This window comes from Carcharhinus amblyrhynchos, chromosome 25 (genome assembly GCF_965287045.1).
Source record: "Carcharhinus amblyrhynchos chromosome 25, sCarAmb.v2.hapA, whole genome shotgun sequence".
NCBI classification, from domain to species: Eukaryota; Metazoa; Chordata; class Chondrichthyes; order Carcharhiniformes; family Carcharhinidae; genus Carcharhinus; species Carcharhinus amblyrhynchos.
The window spans coordinates 9,143,319-9,166,841 of record NC_137348.1 but is presented as its reverse complement, the minus strand read 5'-3'; the positions used below and the strand labels follow the sequence as shown (position 1 = coordinate 9,166,841).

The 23,523-nt window shown below is 42.5% G+C and overlaps 1 protein-coding gene across 1 annotated transcript in view; it reads left to right on the top strand.

The window, feature by feature from the left end:
* Positions 1 to 23,523, top strand: part of golga2 (golgin A2) — an 88,244-nt gene that overhangs the window by 25,353 nt on the left and 39,368 nt on the right. The window contains exons 9-16 of the mRNA XM_080211901.1: positions 2,550 to 2,588; positions 6,120 to 6,182; positions 9,420 to 9,513; positions 13,530 to 13,636; positions 13,731 to 13,789; positions 13,889 to 14,030; positions 18,160 to 18,249; positions 19,878 to 19,985. Coding sequence (XP_080068027.1) covers positions 2,550 to 2,588; positions 6,120 to 6,182; positions 9,420 to 9,513; positions 13,530 to 13,636; positions 13,731 to 13,789; positions 13,889 to 14,030; positions 18,160 to 18,249; positions 19,878 to 19,985 — 702 coding nt within the window. The remainder of the gene's footprint in view (positions 1 to 2,549; positions 2,589 to 6,119; positions 6,183 to 9,419; positions 9,514 to 13,529; positions 13,637 to 13,730; positions 13,790 to 13,888; positions 14,031 to 18,159; positions 18,250 to 19,877; positions 19,986 to 23,523) is intronic.

Genomic DNA, 23,523 nt, shown 5'->3' with positions numbered 1-23,523 from the left:
TCCATATGTTTGGACAGACTGTGCTAGATAAATTTCCTTTTAGTGTATGCAAAAATGCATAATTTCAATGGGACAGTGTTGAATTGGACTTGTGCAGTTGCAAGCTTAGTTCAAGTAGTACCATAAGTCTTTCCTTGGGTCCAGTAAAAGCTTACCAAGTAACATGGTTTTTCAATATCCCTATCAAACCCTTCTTCCTGGATCCTGCAAGTGAGAGAGATTCATTAATCTATTGAAAATTAGAACCCCCTGTAGCTGGACTGTTACTGTGGTGTGGAGGTGCGTTTTTGGATGTTGGGTGTGAGTCTCAATGTAGGAAACGCAGCAACTATTTTATGCACAGCATGCTCCCACTGGTGATGAAATAGTGCCAGTGGATTTTAACATCCCCTGTTGGGGCAGATGGACCTCAGTTTAATGTCTCTTTCGAAAGACTGTATGTCAGACAATACCACACTGAAGTGTCAGCCTAGATTTTTGTGCTGCTGTCTCTGAAGTGGAGCTTGAATCTACAATCTTCTGCCTCAGAGGCAAGAGCTATTGAGCCATGTAGTGTGTAGGTTGTGAAATTCTTTGGAATGCACAATGCCAGAGCGTGTGTCTTGATTGTTTTAAATCACAGTGATCATAGCCCTATGTTTGCATCGTTAAGCCACGTTGCCAGCATGGGATTTCCAGCGATGCGACTTCTTATTTCATGTCTTGTAATCTAAGGTTGGTCTGGAATCAAAACTACCATTTGGAAAATGGAGCCTAAGCATTTGGTTTGTGGTGTTAACTGATCAACTTCTAGTGCCTGTGGATTTTCAGTCCGCGGAGAGCTGCATGGAAGGTTTTGCATTTTCATTGTGTCTGTGCATGACTGTTAATATATTGCATGATCGTTCCAACTGTAGACTAATTCCCAGCCATGAGCAGAAACCCAGCTGTAAAATGGCTACACTTACCAGCCGTTCACCTGTAACACATACGATACGCTCGTACTCAAGCACAATAAACTGCAAATGGATTACTAGAGCGAATGTCTTACGATCTATGTGGGGGTGGGAGGGGTGAGGTTGGCATGTAGCTTGTTGATGTGAATGGCGAAGGGACAGCAGGAGGATGGTAATTTGAAATTGGACTGGGAGGATGGGAAATGGAGGACATGTTGGAGGCAGCTGCATGGCTGGTCTACAGCTTGGTGCCAAAGTAATTCACGAACTCTTTGCATTTGGTGTTTGGGTTTAGTTTGAAGAGGGATGAAGGAGAAAAATTGGAGGAGGTTGTGAAAGAGAGGCTGGGATTATTTTTGCCCTCCAAGGTGATCTGGTATTTGTGGGTTTGGCTGAGGAGAACAAAGCAGAGTAATAATGGGGTGTACTCGAGCTAATCCTGCTGAGGAGTAGCTAATCCAGTTTTGCACCAGATACAATCCAGTTTATAGTCTGTGGTCTTGAGAGAGAAAATGGTAGTGAGTGAAATGACAGGTGGTAGATTGTGCTTACCTTGCTGGGAAGAAGGATTATAACAGCATTACTGTTGTAAGCAAAACGGAGCATGAGAACTAGGAGCAGGAGTAGCCCCTTGATCCTGCTCCGCCATTCAATAAGATCATGGCTGATCTTGTTCATGGATTCAGCTGCACTTAGCCGCCCACTCACCATAACCCTTAATTCCTTTACTGTTCAAAAATTTATCTATCCCTGCCTTAAAAACATTCAATGAGGTAGCCTCAATTGCTTCACTAGACAGGGAATTTCACAGGTTCACAACCCTTTGTGTGAAGAAGATCCTCCTCAACTCAGTCCTAAATCTGCTTCCCCTTATATTGAGGATATGCCCTCTAGTTCTAGTTTCACCCGCCAGTGGAAACAACTTCGCTGCTCCTATCTTATTTATTCCCCTCATAATCTTATATGTTATATCATATAAGATCTCCCCTCATTCTTCTGAATTCCAATGAGTATAGCCCCAGTCTCCTCATAAGCCAAGCCTCTCAACTCCGGAATCAACCTAGTGAATCTCCTCTGCACCCCCTCCAGTGCCAGTATATCCTTTCTCAAATAAGGAGACCAAAACTGTACGCGGTACTACAGGTGTGGCCTCATCAGCACCTTATACAGCTGCAATGTAACCTCACTGTTTTTAAACTCCACTCCATCTCATTTCGACCAGTAGTGCGGGAGCTCTGCTGGTATGTAAAAGTGGATGGCTGTATTCTTTCCTGCACCTGTAATGCTGCCTGCTATATCAACACAGATTTATGAATAACCTGATCGGAAACTGAGAATTCATTCAGGTTGATAACAGCAATTAGATTGCTGAATGTGTCTGAATTCAAAAGTGAATATCTATTTTGAGTATTTCCCCAGCTCAGCATTTCAAATAATATTGAAAGCAGTTGTGCGTGCTTTAGCTGGTTTTGAGTGCAACATTACAAATACATTTTTATATTGTATATGTTGGTAATTGCTGCATTTCTTCACTTCTTGTTTGTGTACAGGAGTAAAAAGGCAACCAGTTTGTTTTGCTATTTCACAGCTGTCATCTTGCTTTCTTCCTTACAGGAAAAACACATCCAGGAGCTTAAGAATCAGCTAGAGAAGGTAGAATAACACTTAATTTGCTCTGTTTCTGGTGCTCTGTGGGTTTTGCCCCATTCTGTTGTTAATTGGCCTTATTTCCAATCAGTAGAGTTCAAAAGGGTGAAAGCAAATTACTGCGGATGCTGGAATCTAAAACGAAAGAGAAAATTCTGGAAAATCTCAGCAGGTCTGGCAGCATCTGTAAGGAGAGAAAAGAGCTGACAAGTCCAAAGCTTTTTAGCTTTGACGAAGGGTCATCTGGGCTCATGAGACTATAAGACATAGGAACAGAATGAGGCCACTTGGCCCATCGAGTCTGCTCTGCCATTCAGTCATGGCTGATATTTTTCTCATCCCCATTCTCGCAGTGTTAGCTCTTTTCTCTCCTTACAGGTGCTGCCAGACCTGCTGAAAAGGGACTTAATTCCAGGCTGTTTCTAGTATGTTTCATTTGCTGTTGGGGCATTTTGGATAAATTTCCCTATCCTCTTTGCCCTCTTGTATCCCGTGGCATTTTGCTGAGATCTGTGCTTTATCCCAGCAAAAAGTCTGACAACATCAGGTTTAAGTCCAACCGATTTGTTTGATAGTAAACTCACTAGCTTTCGAGGTTTCCCTCTTCTTCAGGTGAATGGAGAGTTCTGGCCTCAGACAGAGCATATAAAGCACGGACAGTTTACAGATTACTGATTAGAATGCGAATCTTTACACCTAACCTGCTGTTCAAGTCCTATAGTGGCCGACAATGTGAGTGGAAGGAGCACTGATCACAGGTTAAAGAGATGTGTATTGTCTCCAGACAGTACAGTAAGTGAGGTTTTGCAAACCCAGGCAAGTCACAGGGGTTACAGATAGTGTGACATGAACCCAAGATCCCTGTTGAGACCGTCCTCGTGTGCGGAACTTGGCTATCAGTCTCTGCTCAGCGACTGCGCTGTCGTGTGTCGTGAAGGCCGCCTTGGAGAACGCTTACCCGAAGGTCAGAGGCGGAATGCCTGTGACCACTGAAGTGTTCGCCAACAGGAAGGGAACAGTCTTGCCTGGTGATTGTCGAGCGATGTTCATTCATCTGTTGTCGTAGCGACTGCATGGTGCAGACGCTGTCTGGAGACAATACACGTCTCTTTAACCTGTGATCAGTGCTCCTTCCACTCACATTATCAGCCACTTTAGGACTTGAACAGCAGGTTAAGTGTAAAGATTCGCATTCTAATCAGTAATCTAAACTGTCTGTGCTTTATATGCTCTGTCTGAGGCCAGAACTCTCCATTCACCTGAAGAAGAGGGAAACCTCGAAAGCTAGTGAGTTTACTATCAAATAAATCAGTTGGACTTAAACCTGGTGTTGTCAGACTTTTTACTGTGTTTACCCCAGTCCAACGCCAGCATCTCCACATCATGACTTTATTCCAGCATCAGTTTCAATCGTCAACTTGATAGTTGGTGGCGATTTCCCCGGCAGAGACAATTGTTGTAAATGGAATGTCCTTTTCAAAGCCCGTAGAGCAAGTTCACTGTTCAGGTTCCCTAGAATAGCAACACGCGCTGCTACATCTTGAAATTTCAAAACTTGCTGTGAGCTTAGTGTTTAATTCTAATGTCTGGCAGTGTGTAACAAATGCATTTGTTTGGGGCATTGTGGAGGTTAAGCCACTCTGCTGACATTTGAAATGGCAGTGTTGGTGGGAGGCTGGGTGAGAGGGATGTGTATGGAGAGAAATAGGAGAAGGTTAATGTTGCCCTAATAGTTTGCCCAGCAAACAGGGACACTTCACTTTTACCCTATCATCTCTGGCTCACCTTCGACCAATGTTCCAGCTCCTGACTACCATCTGGTGGTCCCTTCTGGAAAGTGCATGTATAGACTTGAGTTGAAATCTGCATTGTGTTAGGAAATAGCGATAGTTAAGTAAGTTGCATTTGTGAGTGTGAGGAATAAGCTATAGCTTTAAATTTGAATTCATGTTTCTGTTATTTGTGTGTTAAAGGGGCAATCTGGTTTCAGTTCCATTTTTAAAAAGTTGTCTGCACATCTGTGGGTTTGTTTTTATATACCTGCATTTTTAATGAGGTTCAGTAGTCCTTGAAGTGGGGAGCTGTGTTATCAAGAGGTGAGGGGTTTCAGGATCTTAACAAAAACACACAGCAAAAAAACTGGGCTGTTGCCTAGCAACAGAGAACCCAGACAGACACGGAGAAGTAGAAAAGCAGTTTTAGTTTAGATGGAAGCAGGTGCTGGGGGAGCTCTACAGTGGAATTGCAGGAAGCAGATTACTCAAAGAAAAGGAAAAGGTTCCAGAAACCAAGACAAAAAGAAGTCCAGGAAGACAATCCAGTCAAGAAACAAGAACAGGAATCTGAACAAAGTCTTCCTGTTCAGTGATAAAATAAGGAGCAGGGGAAAAGCATCCAAGTTGAAACGGAGTTATAGGGAGCAGAAGTAAGACGTAATGGGATTGTGAGAAGCACAAAAATTGGAAGAGACCACGAAATGTTGCCGACTCCTTACTGTGGGCCTGTGAAGCAGTATTGGTGTTCAGTTGACTAAGCATTTGAGAGTGTGCATGAAAGACAAAGCTCAAGTGTGTGTGACAATTTGGGGGGAGTGGAACATCAGAAGGAGAGGTTGAAACCCTGGAGCTGGGTCATTTGGGAGGAAGTTTGAAAGTGAATTCTTTGAAAGTAGGGATTGGCAACACAAGTTAAAAGGCCAAGCTACAGTTGGACCATTTGGCTCACAGCTGGAAGCATTTGGGAGGAGTTGATGAGCCATCCGTAGAAGTTGCTTTGGGTAGCATCTTTCGCCTAGTTTGTGTGGTGTGTCTGACCACCAGTTGCCTATAAATGTCTTGACTGTCAGGGCGACACTGGCACAATGATTAGCACTGCTGCCTCACAGCGCCAGGGACCCAGGTTCAATTCTGGCCTTGGGTCACTGTCTACGTGGAGTTTGCTTGTTTTCCCCATGTCTGTTGGGTTTCCTCCGGGTGCTCCGATTTTCCCCCACAGTCCAAAGATATGAAAGTAAAGGTAATTGACTATGTTAAATTGCCTCTTAGTGTCGGGATTAGCTAGGCAATCACACGGGGTTACAGGGATAGGACCTGGGTAGGATTGTTGTCGGTGCAGACTTGATGGGCCAAATGGCCGCCTCTTGCTCTGAGGGGATTCTGTGATTTTTAGTGCCACTCTCCTTGAAAATCAGTATATATCTGTAAAGGTATAGTTGTGGGTGAGAGAGTGATATACTTTCCCTCATCTTTTCTTATCTAGTGTTTTATTCTTTTGTTAAGCATTCGTGTTTTAGGTGAATCACTTACTTGAGTGTGATTGTACCGAGTCATTGTAAGAGTAACATGCTGCCTTCAGTAAAAGGGTCCTGTAACCTGTGCTTTTCTTTTGTGTTTTATTTCTCTGGGTCTTTTTGCCCATCAGATGTTAAATTGGTTACACTTGAAAGTAAATTTCAATTTGAACTGGGAGGTTTAAGAATAATTTGTTCTGTACCATATGACATGATCATTCCCTTTGTGCATCCCTGCTATTCCACAGGAAAAGCAAGCTTCTGACCAGAAGTCCAACCAAAAATGTGAATCAATGAAGGAACAGTTAAAAGTAAGTAAAACTTATTGGGAAGTCGGTTCTCCATTTCTCACCATCCTGCCCTCCTTTTATAAAGATCTTAATTTCTTGCTCAGTTAATATTCTGTAATGTAACATGTAGTTAAATTAGCAACCATGTGTAATTCTTTGCCTGTATTGTCTTTTGGGATGCTGTGAATTAATTAATTGAGTCATTCCTTTTTTTATACTTTCCACCATCCCAATTGGGAATCTTGACCAAGTTGATTCTTCCTCCTCTCTCTTTTGACTTTCTGCTCGCTTCTTGCTAGGACAGTGATGTGCCGATTTGGGTGCCTTATTGCCATCTTGGTAGTGATCAGTGAATTCAGCCAACAGACTGCCTGTAAAGCCTGAGATTTTCTAATATGTGGGATTCTGCTAGTCACTGTTTTGATCATCTAAGTAATTGGGGAGCTTCCAGCCAGAATCACAGAAACAAAATCCATATTAAATAGTGATCCTGCAGCTTGGGTCGTAAGACATAGGAGCAGAATTAGGCCACTCGCCCCATCGTGTCTGGTCTGCCGTTCAGTCATGGCTGATATTTTTCTCATTCCCATTCTCCTGCCTTTTCCCCATAACCCTTGTCACTGTCTGTGTGAAGTCTGCACGTTCTCCCCGTGTCTATGTGGGTTTCCACCGGGTGCTCCGGTTTCCTCCCACAGTCCTAAAGATGTGCTGGTTAGGTGCATTGTCCATGTTAAATTCTCCCTGAATGTACCCAAAAGGATCCTGGAGTGTAGTGACTAAGGGATTTTCACAATAACTTCATTGCAGTGTTAATGTAAGCATACTTGTGACACTAATAAGTAGAGTCATAGAGGTTTACAGCATGGAAACAGGTTAGCAAATACTTCGACCAGGGCATCCGCAATTTCCTCCCTAGCCTCCCATAACATCCTGGGATATACTTCATATAAAACCTACCTTGATGCGCTTTAAGACTTCCAGCGCCATCTGTAATATGTACACTCCTCAAGACAGCACTATTTATTTCCCCAAGTTTCCTAACATCCATGCTTTTCTCAACAGTTAATACTGATGAGAAATATTCATTTAGGATCTCGCCTATTTCTTGTGGATCCACACATTGATGACCTTGTTGATCCTTAAGAGGCCCTACTCTCGCCCTTGTTACTCTTTTGCCTTTTATGTATTTGTAGAAGCTCTTTGGATTCTCCTTTGCTTCTCTGCCAAAACAATCTCGTGTCCCCTTTTTGCCCTCCTGATTTCTCACTCAACTCAACTCCTACACCCTCTATACTCTTCAAAGGATTCACTTGATCACAGGTGCCTATGCATGTCATGTGCCTCTTTCTTCTTCTTGACCAGGGGCTCAATATCCTGAGTTATCCAGGGTTCCCTATTTCTGCCAGCCTTGTCCTTCACTCTAAGAGGAATGTGTTTACTCTGAACCCTGATTAGCACACTTTTGAAAGCGTGCCACTACCAAACGTCCCTTTGACTTCCCACAGACTCCCCCAATTAACTTTTGAAAGTTCCTACCTGTTACCATCAAAATTGGCCTTGCCCCAATTTAGAATTTTAACTTTTGGACCAGACCTATCATTCTCCATAGCTATCTTAAAACTAATAGAATTTATGGTCACTGGTCCCAAAGTGATCCCTCACTAACACTTATGTCACCTGCCCTTCCTTATTTACCAAGAGGAGGTCAAGTTTTGCCCCTTCTCTAGTTAGGCCATTCACATACCGAATGAGAGATTCCTCCTGAATACACTCAACAAATTTCTCTCCATCCAACCCTCTTAATACTATGGCTGTTCCAGTCAATGTTGGGAAAGTTAAAATCTCTATTACCACTCTATTTTTCTTGGACCCAACTGTAATCTCCTTACATATTTGCTCCTCGATTTCCTGCCAACTATTTGGGGGCCTATAGTACAACCCTATCAAAGTGATTTCCCCCTTCTTATTTCTCAGTTTTACCCATATAGACTCAGTGGCCGAACCTCAGATATATCCACTCTCATTACGGCCGTGATGCTTTCCCTAATCAAAAGTGCAACTCCTCCTCCTCTCTTATCATCTGTTCTATCTTTCCTATAGCGTCTGTACTCTGGAACATTGAGCTGTCAGTCCTGTCCCTCCCTTAGCCATGTTTCAGTAATTGCTATAATATCCCAGTCCCACATACCCATCCATGCCCTAAATTCATCTGCCTTGCCCGTCAGGTTTCTTGCATTGAAATAAATGCTGTTTAATCTGGACTTGCCTTGCTCTCTGTCTTGCTTTTGCCTGATCTGTCTGGTACTAGGATTACTGACACTGTCTTTACAACTTAATGTGCTCTCTTTAACTTCTGTGCTGTCCTCACACTTCTCTTCTGTCACCCTACTGCTTTGGATCCCACCCCCCTGCCAAACTAGTTTAAAGCCTCCCAAGTGGCTCTAGCAAATCTCCCCGTCAGGATGTTAGCCCCCCTCCAGATCAGATGTAACCCATCCCTCTTGAACAGGTCTGCCCTCCCCAGAAAAGATCCCAATGACCCTGAAGGCATCTACCTAATACTCCTATTCATACTCTCACCAGCACACAGCAGCGGTAGTAGTCCTGAAGTTACTACCTTTGAGGTCCTGCACTTTAGCCTTCTGCCTAACTCTCTACTCACATTCACAAGTAGTTTTATAAAAAATCTTTGCCAACGTTTGTAGATCTTTTGTATGTATTTTGCAGTTTATAATTGACAGTACCATACATAGGTTACTTGATTTAATCTTGTCCATTTTCTAAAATGGTTACCACTAAGGGGCAGCACGGTGGCACAGTGGTTAGCACTGCTTCCTCACAACACAGGGACCCGGGTTCAATTCCCGGTTTGGGTCACTGTTTATGTGGAGTTTCCAAGTTCTCCCCGTGCCTGTGTGGCTTTCCTCCGGGTCCTCCAGTTTCCTCCCACTGTATAAAGATGTGTGGGTTAGGTGCATTGGCCATGCAAAATTGCCCCTTAGTTTCAGGGAGACTAGCGAGGGTAAATACTTCGGGTTATGAGGATAGGGTCTGGGTGGGATTGTGGTTGGGGCAGACTCGATGGGCCGAATGGCGGCCTCCTGCATTGTAGGATTCTGTGCATCTACGCCTCTGGTACAAGGCAACCTGCTGATTTCTCTGCATTTGATGGGAGGTTTTTACACCAATGATTGTTGTCTTCTGTTGATTTTTCAGTTGGTTTGTGAGAAGTCTGAATAATTTTAATATCATTCACAGCTTCATGTAGACACGATTGAGATTTTGGTATCTGAAAAATCGGAACTCCAGTTAGCGCTGGCTCATGCAAAGCAAATAGTACGGAGTAAAGCAGGTAAAGCCTTTTGAAGTAATTGCCAAATAATCCATTTGCCGCTGCTAACCAGTTTCACTCTCGAAGCAATTACGTGCTTTAAATACCATTTTTCAATAATTTTGTCAATATTGCAACGCTTTGCCTCATTTCATTTTGCCCCTTCCCACCCACAAAATCCCTGCCTACATATATCTATGATGTGGAGATGCCGGCGTTGGACTGGGGTTGGGCACGTAAGAAGTCTCTCAACACCAGATTAAAGTCCAACAGGTTTATTTGGTAGTACAAGCTTTTGGAGCACTGTCCCTTCATCAGGTGAGTCACCTGATACCTAGTTAACTTGTGCAGGCTTCAACAGGTTCATGTCAAATTGGAAGGCCTAAATTTAAACTAGTGTAATTTTTTGCTTCACTTGAAGAGTTAATGGGGTATTGTTGAGGAGACAATGATTTTACAAAAGCTGATATCCATGTATGGCAGTGCCAGAACAAACCATTCTGGCAGAACTAGTTTTCTAAGCCCTGACGTGTGGCAACCTGAAACCAGGGTGTGTCCTGTCGTAATGCATATACAAAAATCGGTTGGTGGGAACATGTCGCCATCTGTTTACTGTAGAATATAGGAAAATGGTTTCCAATATACAGGCATGAATGAAACTGCACCTATGATTGCACAAGCTTGTTGGGATGTAGATTTTGAGTTGAGGCTCATGGGTGCAAAGAAATGCCTTGTGGTAGCATCCCTGCCTTAGAGCCAGAAGCTCTGAGTTCAGGTCCCACTCCAGGACTTAATGGCCGTGGAAGGTACGTTCATGATCTATTTCTACAGGTTAATAAACAGCCTACTATCCCTTCCAACACTATTCCCACTACGTTCCAAAGGGAAAGCAAGTGTGTGTGAAGATATGAGAAACAAAAAGGCTTGTATACCTTCCATACATCCCACAATGGATGGACTTTCGTATGCAAGACAGCATAAAATTACTACACTCACTACTGTGTGTTGCTCATCTCGCAGCCAGCAAATATGGCTACCTTCTTCCTGCAGGCCCAGTAATTTTGCATAGATTTACATTGGATTATTAACATAGGAATAGGCTAACTGGTCCATGCTGGTGCTATCTCCACCCTTCCAACCCTATTATTTCTATTCCTTTCTCTCATATTCACCCAGTTTCCTAATTGTAAAGTGGAACTGGAATTGTGTACAGTATGTTCTGTGCAATTTTTGCTTAATTCCCTACTTTCAGATATACCCTTCTAGAAATGAAGCCCCTGTGCTTTTTTAATGGTTTCATTAACTTGAGATTTCTGTATCTTTGCATCTCTTGTCTACTTGTGCCATTAATAGTCAAGCATTATGTGGCTGCCTCATTTCTCCCACCTAAATGCACTAGATCCCTCTTTCTACAAATTTATTAATAAGCATTTTTGTTGCACTGTTAACAGTTTGACACTTCTGCTTCTACAATGTCAGTGTCCACCTCCATTAAATCTGTTGATATTGTTATTGCAACGTCTGCGAGGTATCTGCAGAGACGTCTATGCTGCCTTTTGTTAGCACCTTGTAGCTGCTGTTTAAGAGCGCAGTAAAGTAAATGTCCTGTGGAGAATAATACTTATCCAGTAACCAACCTCCATAAAACAGATGATTTGGCCATTTGTCACATTGCCATTTGAGGGGCGCTTGCTGTGCACAAATTGACTGTCAAAGTTCTTGAGTTTAACAGCAACGACACTTCAAAAAGTACTTAATTGACACTAAAGGTTTGGAGTATCCTGGGATTGTAATGCATGGCTTGGGAAGCTAGTGGAGTCAAAACCATACAACCTTTAAAAAATACTTGGATGAGCCCTTGAAATATAACATTCAAGGGTATGAGACAAGTGTAGGAGATCTCATTGAAACATATAAGATGATGAATGGGATGGATACCATAGAGATGGAGAGGCTCTTCCCACTCAGAAAGGACAGTAGGACTAGGGGGCACAGCCTCAAGATAAAGGGGGGGCGGTTTAGAACGGAGTTGAGGAGGAACTTCTTCACTCAAAGGGTGGTGAATCTCTGGAATTCTCTGCCCGTTGAAGTGGTGGAGGCTGTCTCGCTAAATATTTTTAAGACGCGGGTTGATGGGTTTTTGATAAGCGAGGGGATTAAGGGTTATGGGGAGAGGGCGGGAATGTGGAACTGAGCCACGACAGATCAGCCATGATCTTATTGAATGGCGGGGCAGGCTCGAAGGGCTAGATGGCCTACTCCTGCTCCTATTTCTTATGTTCTTATTCCGTCCGGTCCTGGGGACTTGTCCACCATCAGTCCCGTTAGTCTATCAAGCACTACCTCTCTAGTGACAGTAATCGCATTCAGGCCCTCAACTCCTACCCTCCTTCTATCTTTAATATCCGGCAAACTATTCATGTTCTCCTCCGTGAAGACCGAGGCAAAAAACTTATTTAAGGCCTCAGCCATTTCCTCATCTCCCACCACTAAATCCCCCCTCTCATCCTTTAAGGGTCCAACATTCACTCTAGCCAGCCTCCTCCTCCTCTTTATATATTTGTAAAAACTCTTTCTGTCCTTTTTTATATTTAGTGCTAGTTTAGCTTCATAGTCTATCCTTCCTTTCTTTATCAACTTCTTAGTCATTCTTTGTTGATTTTTAAACCTTTCCCAATCTTTTAATCGCCCACTACTTTTAGCCACTCTGAACGCATCAGCTTTTAATTTAATACTCTCCTGTATTTCCTTCATTACCTGTATTACCTTATTATCTGTAAAGATTAGAATTCCAACCATTATCTCGTAAATTGAGTTTGTGTCTGTACATGCCTTGTTTGTGAACACAACTCTTCACTCACCTGAGGAAGGAGTTACAATCCGAAAGTATGTGCTACCAAATAAACCTGTTGGTCTTTAACCTGGTGTTGTGAGACTTCTTACTGTGCTAATTTCAGTCCAATGCCGGCATCTCCATGTCATTGCTATTTTCAGTGCAGACTTGATGGGCTTGAAGGGTCTTTTCGTACAATGACTGTATGATTCTGAGTGCAGCTCCAACAGCACCAGAAGCTTGACACTACCCAATACAAAGCTGCCCACTTGCATGGCAGCAGTGTTCACAAACCTTCACTCTCTACTACTCTCTACATCATAAAGTAGCAGCACTGTGTACCATCTACAAGATGCACTGCAGCAATTCACCAAGGCTCTTTTAGATAGCACCTTCTAAACCCATGGTAGCTACCATCTCGAAGAACAAGGGCAGCAGACACCTAAGAATGCCACTACCTGCAAGCTCCCCTCCAAGTCATGCACCACCCTGAATTGGCAATATATCACCATCCCTTCACTCGCTGGGTCAAAATCTGGGAATTATCTCCCTAACAGCACTGTGGGTGTACCTACACCACATGGACTGCAGCGATTTAAGAATGCAGCTCCAGCACCACCAAGGACAATTGAGAATGGGCAGTGAATGCTGGCTTAGCCAGCAAACCCCACATCCTATGAATGAATAAAAGAGAAATTGGGTATTGTTCAGTAAATATTAGTTCAGTTTACGATTCCCTTAGCATTAAAATATATATGACTAAGCACCACAGTGTTGTCTTGGAAGTAAGTCAGTACTACATCCTGCACTGTGAAGTTGCTCCATGGTATCAGTTGTATTTCAGTACAGTGTTGAGGGAATGCTACGTTGTTGGAAGTATTCTCATTCAGCAGGTGGTGGTGCTTGCTATGTTCAGTATTCTTCCTCAACTAATATCTCCAACTGGTGGTTCATCCTTGCTGTTGGTGAGTTACTGCACATGAATTGTGGTTACTGTGTTTGCTGACACAGCGTTGTTGCATTGGCAATGCAGCAGCTCGGGGGCAGTCTGAGGACATGGAAGGCACTATAGGCAAGCTTTCTTTTTCACTTGTCCTTTCTTCCAATAGTCAACTTTTGAAGACCTCTTCTCCCTAAGGTATGTTAGAGTAAAGATATGACATTGTAGTCTCACACTTGTTTTGCCTCTTTTTGTTGCTCTCAGATGAAACTGGAGACCTCAATAGCAAGCTGAGTGCCTCAAATCAAAGAGTGACAGAGCTAGAGCAAACTCTATCCAGCATCTCATCCCAACAGAAACAGTCTGACAAAGTAAACAACTAATTCCTGTTTATTACAAAGGCCAACTTACTTTGGAAATAAAATTTGCCGTCTGTTATATTTCTCAAACATCTTCTTTTCACAGTACTATAAAGAACTTGAGAGAGAGAGAACGAACCTTAAACAAGAACTGGACAAACTAAAGTGAGTTAGAAAAGGTGTTAAATCATTTCTAAGTCACATTGTTTATTTCTGAAAGAGTTGAACTGAAGAACAAACTAAATGTTTTTTATAAACTTGCAGTATAATGAATGATGAGATTAGGCAACAGAACTCTGAGCTTTCAGAGCAGTTGAGCTCGAAGGTATCAGAAAATGACTTGGTGAAGCAGAATGTTCAAGATCTGCAAAAAAGACTGGAAATGGCAGAGTTGACAATACAGCAGGTAAGACTGCTCTTTGTTTCAATGTCGTTTTCCCTTGTCCTGGTCAAACTGACATTTCACTTGGTAGATCCATACGTAGAGCAGCAAAGGTCATGTTGAAGGGGAAAATGGGTGCTTTTGAGAAGAGGGAAGAAGAAAGAATCTTAAGGTGGGGGGAGGGGGAAATGTCTTTGTGAGAAAGAGGAGGATTCTTTTGCTTGATAGATGGATAAAGGATGTTTCAGTGTGATCTGGACAGGCTGTGTGTGTGGGCATATGCACGGCAGATGCAGTATAATGTGGATAAATATGAGTTTATCCACTTTGGTAGCAATAATAGGAAGATACATTATTATCTGAATGGGAGTAAATTGAGTGAGGTGGACACTCAGCAAAACCTTGGTGTCCACATGCATCAATCACTGAATGTGAGCACGCAGCTACAACAGGCAGTAAAGAAGGCAAATAGTATGTTGCTCTTTATACATACCCACTATGCCTCCCACATCTGCATGGCCTTTTATAGCCCTTATACAAACTTAGTGCCAACTCATGCCAGCACATGCACCACCCCCCACCCAAAACCCTTTGTCCTTACTCCCTCCATGTTTATCCAGCAGAAGGAATTCTTTAGCTGCAAGCAATAAAAAAACTTACTTCAGAAAGTAAATCAAAGAAAAAGGCTTAATAAAGAAACTTAATTACTCAAACTCTTAAGGCCTCCCCCTGAGCCATACAAGCTCCCCACCATTCCCATCTGCTGCTTATTTATACTGGGCCAGATGGTCATCTGACCACCACATCATTTTGTGATTGGTTACATTGCCTACTGGGTCAGCTGGTCAGCATGTTACCATTGGCTACATTATGACAGATCCAATGTTATCATTGGTTACATTCTGACACTCCATGCTAACTCACCTAGTTCTTTGACAGCAGGGCAACTTGAGTTTATGCACTTTTTCACAGAATCGTGATTACCTGTAGCAATTGCAGAGGGTGCCTTATCTCACCCAGAGGTGTCTGGGGACCATATCTGGAGGGTACCGCACACCTCTCCAAAATGGTATCCTGGCTATCCAAATGAATTCAAGTCCAAGGCCTAGTCTGAGTTTCACAATCCTGGCCTAAAGAAGTCCGACTGCCATGGAGGAAGCTGGTGAATTAAATGGCCAGCTACCTCCATAAACTGTGTATGCATGAACCATGGCCGATCCTACTTCCACCCTGGTGAAAATGGAATGCGCCATGCTCAAGGGATGGACTTAGAGTTTCTGGCCACTGCTGGGATTTTTGCCTGGATGGGGAAGCTCAGTGTCGCGGCACAGTGGTTAATGCTACTGCTTCACAGCTCCAGGGTCCTGGGTTCAATTCCCAGCTCGGGTCACTGTTTGTGTGGAGTTTGCACATTCTCCTCATGTCTGCGTGGGTTTCCTCCGGGTACTCCGGTTTCCTCCCACAGTCCAAAGATGTGAGGGCTAGTTCGATTGGCCATGCTAAAATTGCCCCTTAGTGTCCAGGGGTGCGTAGGTTAGAGGGATTAGTGGGTATAATATGTAGGGATATGGGGGTAGAGCCTGAGTGGGATTGTGTTCAGTGCAGACTCGATGGGCCAAAGGGCCTCTTTCTGCTCTGTAGGGTTCTATGACTCTTTATAGCAAGAGGATTTGAGTTTTGGGATAAGGATGTTTTGCTGTAATTGTATAGGGCATTGGTGAGGTCACACCTGGAGTATTGTGTGCAGTTTTAGTATCCTTATCTGAGGAAGGATGTCCTTGCTATAGAGAGTACAGCTAAGGTTTACCAACCTGATTCTTGGAAGGGCGGGTCTATCATATGAAGCAAGACCAAGTTAGTTAGGATTGTATTTTTTTTGTTTTTTTTGTATTGTTTTTGATAGGAGAGGGGATTAAGGGTTATGGGGAGAGGGCGGGAAAGTGGAACTGAGCAGCGACAGATCAGCCATGATCTTATTGAATGGCGGGGCAGGCTCGAAGGGCTGGATGGCCTACTCCTGCTCCTATTTCTTATGTTCTTATGTTCTTATGTATTCACTGCAGTTCAGAAGAGTGAGAGGGGATCTCACAGAAACTTATGAAATTCTAACAGGGTTTGACAAGGTAGATTCGGAAAGAATGTTCTCTGTGGTGGGGGAATCCAGAAACTACTGGATATAGTTTGAGTATAAGGACTTTTAGAACTGAGGTGAGGAGAAAATTCTTCATCCAGAGGGTGGTGAATGTGTGGAATTCACTACCACAGAATGTAGCTGAGGCTGAACCATTGTCTGATTTCAAGAAGAAATTAGATATAGCTCCAGGGGCTAAAGAATTCAAGGGATATGGGAAGAAGGGGGGGGGAATCAGGAGATTGAATTTGCTGATCAGCCATGACCAAAATGAATGGCAGAGCAGGCTTGAAGGGTTGAATGACCTACTCCTGGTTTCTGTGTTTGTTTCTATAAGTGACATAACCCCTTTCCAAAGGAATGAAAGTGAGTACACTCTTGAGAGGTTGAAGCAACTAAGATGGAGAGAGTGGACATGTTTTTGGAATAGGGGAGGCAGGAAGAGAAACCCTTTAATTCTTTCTGAGCAGGGCAAAGAGACCCAGGGGGCTGAAGAATAAAGGAGAAGGATACTGTAATTGGCTAGGGAGTGGTACGTTGTTCAGAGGAGTGGGAGAAGAGATAAATAATTTGTCTTTTTATGCTAAAGATTTTATCTCATCAATGCCTCTCTTCAAAGTTCGCTCCGTTCTTTCTCTACACCTGATCTATGACTTCTAACACTGCGTTCTGTACTCTCTGCTTTCCTTCTCCATGTAGAAAATGCTTTGTCTGTATAACGCACAAGAAACAATACTTTTCTCTGTATACAAATACATGTGGCAATAATAAATCAAATAATCAAATGAAAAAGTAGAGATCTGTGTTGGAGCAAAGCTTCTCCCCCAGTATTGACTGCACAGGCCTCTTGTTGGTTAAGATGTCCAGCCTTTTGGAGTTGGATACATGTGGCAGACCACTGACTGGATTGATTATTTCCAGCAAAATCATGGCATATATGAAATGTAATATCCCCATATACAGGAACTGAAACCTACATGCGCACAGAATAGCGATACCTTCCCTTCCTCTTGTCATAATCCAAAGAGCCCTCCATTTCCCTGTCTTCTCTTTTTCTCCCACAGTCTCCTCCTCTAAAACTGGAAATTTTAACTGTGAAAACGATTTAGAAACACAAAACATAAACAGAATCGGCCATTCAGCTCTTTGAGCCTGCTCCGCATTTGTTTTGATCATGGCTGATCATCCAACTCCATAACCTGCTCACTTCCCCTCCCATATCATTAGATCCTCTCCACCCCAAGAGTTAAGATTTAGAATTTTACTGGCCCACCCACTACTTTAGTAAGAGTGGGTGAGGGGCAGACCAGAGGAAGGTCTGTTGATCTCAGATAGGATTTCATGTTTTTGGCTGAGCGAGGCCATAAAATCCCACTTGAGCTTCCTGGGCTTGAAAAACTCCAGTCCAGTTGGTCAACATCGAGCCAATCTGGGAACAGCCTTGTCTCGTCCTCCAGGTCCCAGGGATTTCAAAAGAATTGGAATGGAAGATCTAGCAAAGTTAGGCTTGTGTACAAGCACAAAACCAACAGGATATGGTGGGAGCTTTGCAACCTGATTAAGGAAGCCTGCTGGCTGTCTGTGTGTTAACTTTACCCAAAGTTACAACATTGTGTTTTTAGGGGAGGAGAGGGTTTCTCCCTTATGTTTTGATCTGCCTCTGTTTATGATGTATTCCTGCCTCGTCATGTCGTGAAGTGTTGACTGTTCTTATTTACAGTCCAATTCAGTGGTTGTTCACTGTTTGACCTCTTGTAATTGGATTAAGAGATTTGAGCTCCGGCAGATCTTTCCAAAAAGTTTTCTTTTTCAGAAGTATTGCACCTTTGGACTCTCATACAGCATTTAATTGATGTGAATTAATTTGTTTTCCGTGTTATAGAATGTCATGGTATTATTTATTATAAATTCTTAATTGAGACACTCGGTTGTTTATACTGCATATTGCACAATATATACATTGTTGTGTGGATCAGAGTTTAATATTTTATCATCTATTTCATTTTGTATCTTTTCCTCAAGTTCTCAAATCAGTCAGAGCTTCCAGATTCTCAAAAGCAGCTGCACCTGGCACTTGAAGAAAAGGCTAATTTGGAGGCACAAATGAATCAAGTAAGGATTATTTGATTGAAAATTGCTAAGCTTGGCCTCAATATGAGTACAAAACGATAGCATTCTTAACTCTTGTGCATATGATTAACATTCAGCCAGTTTCCAGTAACTGCAGTAGAGGATCATTGACTCGCTTGCAGATTGTTCAATTCCATGTTTTGGGAGTAGTTATCTGTGATGTTAGTGTCCCTTTAAGGAAGTTTTTTTTTAAAATCATGATCTCTGCAGCTCTCACAATCAGTGTGCCTTCTGCTGACAGCCTTAGGTGATGACATTGTTGGAAGGAGTGAAAAAGACTAGGCAGGTCAGGTGACTGAAGTTTCTCAGCTTTCAGTTTCATTTTGGCTGCAGTTTCATTTTGGCTTTAGAGGCAGTCTTAGAAGCAAGCTGGAAAAGAAGTTTCTGTTTCTCTCTCTGTTTTGCTTTGAAAAATTTATCAGTTAGCTGAAAGAAATGCTTGTTGCCATGCTGCAGTAAAGAACCTGTGTTTGATGTTTTGGGGAACTGATCTGACTACAAACGGCTCTGAGGTTTCAAGGTCATTTAAAATCAACATTCAACCCAGGGAACTGGATTCCAGTATCGTGAGCTTTGGCCTGTGCAGTGATAAATCTGTTTGAAGGGTTTTGTTTACTGGATATTGGTTTTGATTAGAACATTTGACATTGATTAACAGTTATACATTATTGTGGTTATTTTATTTTCACCTGTAATTGATAAAAATTATTGCTAATTTTCGTTCTGTATATGTTAACTACATTCTTAAACAGACTTTGATGATAAAAGCTCCCTACTGGGTCTTTTGAATCACACTTGAAGTGGAACGTCTCATGCTTATCTAACCAAACTCAACATACAAAGTTTATGATTCAGGTGAATTCCATTAAAAAAAACTTGGAAGTTTCTGACCTGAACCATAACATATCCTATTGGGAAAGAGTCTGGCGATATGAGGAAAGGAGACACTTGATATTTCTGCCAGAACAGTCTAAATAGAAGCTGCTTAGAGAGGGAAATGCCAGTTTAGGAACAGAACCTTGTGCAAGGGAATTTGTTGGGAGATGTTATGGTTTGCATGGATTTTGGAGCTTCAGTTTAGTCACTTGCTACTTTGTGTGCAATTGGTCAAACTCAGATTATTTGGGTGCTCAAACATCTGTATGTCTATATAGAATTGGTTAATTGTATTGTTGAAAAAGCAATAATCAGAAATTGTTGCCCTGCTTGAAGGATTGCTGAATTTCCAGAATAAATATCAAAGAATTGTTTTGCTCACTTTGTGACTGCAATGCATTTTAAATTAGGAGTTTGAATCAAATTCTGTGCTGTCTGTCACAATAAGATAAGGAAGAAATCTCACAGCAGCAGGTTAAAGTCCAGCAAGTCTATTTGGAATCACGAGCTTTTGGAGCACTGCTCCTTCCTCGGGTGACTCATCTCATGAAGGAGCAGCACTCCAATAGCTTGTGATTCCAAATAAATCTGTGGGACTTTAATCTGGTGTTATGAGATTTCTTATTGTGCCCATCCCAGTCCAATGGTGGCATTTCCACATCTCAATAAGGTAGAAGTGAATTTTACAGAAGGGAAAAAACTTGACCAACTAAATGTGTGCTGTTGTTTTGCAGCTTTCAAAATCACAGCAGCTCCTTCTTGCTGAGAGAGACCAGTATGCCCAAAAGCTGGTGGATGAGGGCAACATTTGGCAGCAGAAAGTTCAGCAGCTGGCAGAACAAGTAAGTGGTGACGTTAAGAGTTAGGCCTGTCATTGGAAAGATGCCTGAATCATAAGCTTTGCACCTTTCCAATCGTTGCTCAATTCTTTTGACTCACAGTGTGAAGAAAACAATATCAACATGGCCATATGTTCAGGTTTAAAATTTTAAAGAACTGTCAAATCTGTGTGCACCTTTGAATGATGTGTGTAAGATTTCGTAGAATACTGCAGTATGTAGGAAGCCATTTGGTCCTTTCTGCCTTGGCTGTTCTTTGAAAGAACTGCACAGTTTGCTCTGCTGCTGCTGCTCCTTCCATCCATGAAGCTCTGCAAATATTTCCTTATTTTAAATATGCATGTGGTGCCTATTTGAAAGTGAATTTATTTGTATTGAATCATCTTCTACTCTTTCAGATAATCATAACTTGCTGTGCAACAATTTTTTTAAAGAAAAGAGGAATTGCGTTCTCCTTGTCTTTCACTCATCTGGCTTTTCTTAATGGTTATCTTAAGTTTGGTTGAAGATTTGCATTGATGGCTTCATGATTCAGGTTATGGACCACCTTTTGATGTTTGTGGAAGGGTTGTTTGGGTTAGCATTGACTGAAGGCCTACTGAGACTGAAAGATCACCTTTCATGACCAGAATCACAATGGCAGTGCAGATGGCGGTGCAGTCAGTGCAAAGGCTGCAGTTTACAGAATCAATGTATGAAAGTAGTGTGGTTCTGGAGAGTAGAGGACCCTTCCACTCCCATTTTAAACAAAAAAACAAGGCATCATGTTTGTACAGAGTATTAAAATAAAATCACGTGTAAAAATCCCACTTTACAAAGCTTTGTAATACATAATCGATTTGCAGTTGTCAGTGTGGGTTTTTTTATTCACTGAAGAATGTATGTTAAATTTATTGGGTAGACAATCATGGAATGGGTTTCCACAGTTCCCACCATGCTGGTTTGGCTCCTCTTTGGAAAGAAACACTGCTACCTCACAGCTCCAGGAATCTGGGTTTGATTCCTGGCTTGGGTGACTGTCTGTCTGTAGAATCTGCACATCCTCCCTCTGTCTATGTGGGTTTCCTCTGGGTGCTAATTGGGAGCTTGGATAGAGAGTCTGAAGACAGCAGCACTCGTTCCTACCCAAGGGATCAATATCATTAACAAAAATAGAAAATGCTGGAAACTGAGCAGGTCAGACAGCATCTGTGGGGAGAGAGTAGAGCCAACGTTTCGACTCTAGATGACCCTTCATCAAAGTTCTGATGAAGGGTCATCCTAAACTCAAAACGTTGGCTCTGTCTCTCTTCGTTGATGCTGTCTGACCTGCTGAGATTTTCCATCATTTTCTGTTTTTGTTTCATATTCCAGCATCTGCGGTATTTTGTTTTCATCAACATCCTTAAGACTCGCATGGTACTGAGAATATATTTTCACTTGATACATACTGGTTTAGGTGGCATGGTGGCACATTGGTTAGCGCTCTGCCTCACAGCGCTAGGGACCTGAATTCAATTCCAGCATTGGGTCACTATGTGGCGTTTGCATACTCTCCCTGTATTTGCATGGGTTTCCACCAGTTTCCTCCCACAGCCCAAAGGTGTGCGAGTTAGTTGGACTGGCCATGCTAAATTGACCCTCGTGTCAGGCGATTAGCAGGGTAAAAATGGGGTTATGGGAATAGGGCTTGGGTGGGATTGTGGTCATTGCGGACCCAATGTGCCAAATGGTCTCTGTCTGCACTGTCGAGATTCTATGAGGTATATCTTAAAGCACACTATTGAAGCTCAACCACATAATCAAGAACACAGTGAATGAAATCTTCGACGTCCCTCAACACATTGCAGATGGAATCCTGTAGAGTAGCAACAGGAACAGAGGACTGGGCATACTGAAACTGGAAATCGAAGTTCTAACAGCTATCATCTGTAAATTGGAATCACCAGAGAGTTTGCTGGGCACTGTATTTCAAGCTTCTTTTGAATGCAGTGGAACAAATAAAGTGGCAATAGAATTTCTGAGAAACCTTAAGAGCACTCTGAAATCCAGGACGTCTGAAGAATGAGGTACGGTGCGATCCTAGTGACTTCATCGATTTACGTTGGACAGACATCCTCCCAACAGCAAAACCCAAACCAATCAATAGATATGCAGCATGGAGGAAGGTTGAATGTTTAACATGGGCCATCCTTCAAAGGCAGGGACCTGAGATTAAGCACTATGGCAATGACTGTGCTCAGACAATGCTATAATAAACAATTGCACCTCAAACAGTTAATTACTGAGATGTAGCTTTTATTCAATCTGATCCACTTTTGATATAAGGATGTCTAAACACCATTTAATTGTGCACAGGAAATGAGGCCCTGACGCAATCATTTGCTCATATCTCTGGTATTTGCCTAGTCTTGAAGAACGCCGGAATATGAAGGCACAGTAACGTTTCTGATCACGTGTAGTAGTTATTCTCTAAATTTAGTTGGATATCTTGCCTCGAACCAAGACTCATTGTCAAGGATGGGATACTTTGGAAACGCGACTTAATGCAGTAGATGTAGCAGTGGGACATGAGGGCAATTATCACCCATTGAAGAAAGCTTGAGTTAACATCTGAAAGGTGGAATACTGGAACAGGCTTGTGATACGTCCATCAGTTTCTTTGGATTTGACATGGGAGTCAGAGGGAAGTGACTGGACTTGAACAACGACCTTGTGCATTTCCTTAAAATCGAAAAACATAAATCTCTCACCCAATTTGTCTCCAGATTAACAATCCTGCTAACACTGAAGCGCTAACAAATCTTTAGAGACAAATGATCATACAGTCATCGTGCAAATCCTTATCTGGAACAAAGGCACATAGCCAAGATATGGTATTGGCACGCACACAAGGGTATTGTGTAAATTCAGAATGGGTAAAGACTAACACCAGAACCCTGAGGGCCAGGAACGGTGGATTGTTCAAATTGGTTATTAGCCAAGTTTAGCTATTTGTTTTGGTGTTGATGTTTCAGTATTTCTCCAGGTGGTGGTTTCTATTATCATAGAAACATAGAAAATAGGTGCAGGAGTAGGCCATTCAGCACTTCAGACCAGCATCACCATTCAATATGATCATGGTTGATCATGCACATTCAGCATTCCACTCCTGCTTTCATACCATACCCTTTGATTCCTTGAACCACAAGGGCCACATAAGGACAAGAGGAGGTCATTCGGTCCTTCAAGCCTGCTCTGCCATTCATCATGACCATGGCGGATCATCCAACTCAGTAGCCTAACCCTGCTTTCTCCCCCTAACCATTGATCCCATTTATTCCAAGTGCTATATCCAGCCACCTCTTGAATACATTCAATGTTTTGGCATCAACCACTTCTGTGGTAATGAATTCTACAGGCCCACCACTCTTTGGATGAAGAAATGTCTCCTCATCTCCATCCTAAATGGTCTACCCTGAATCCTCAGACTGTGACCTGTATCATATTAACTGTACATGCTTTTCCTATGTTAATGTAGCTAATTAAAATTGGCAATTTCTATCAGATGATGCATTGAAGG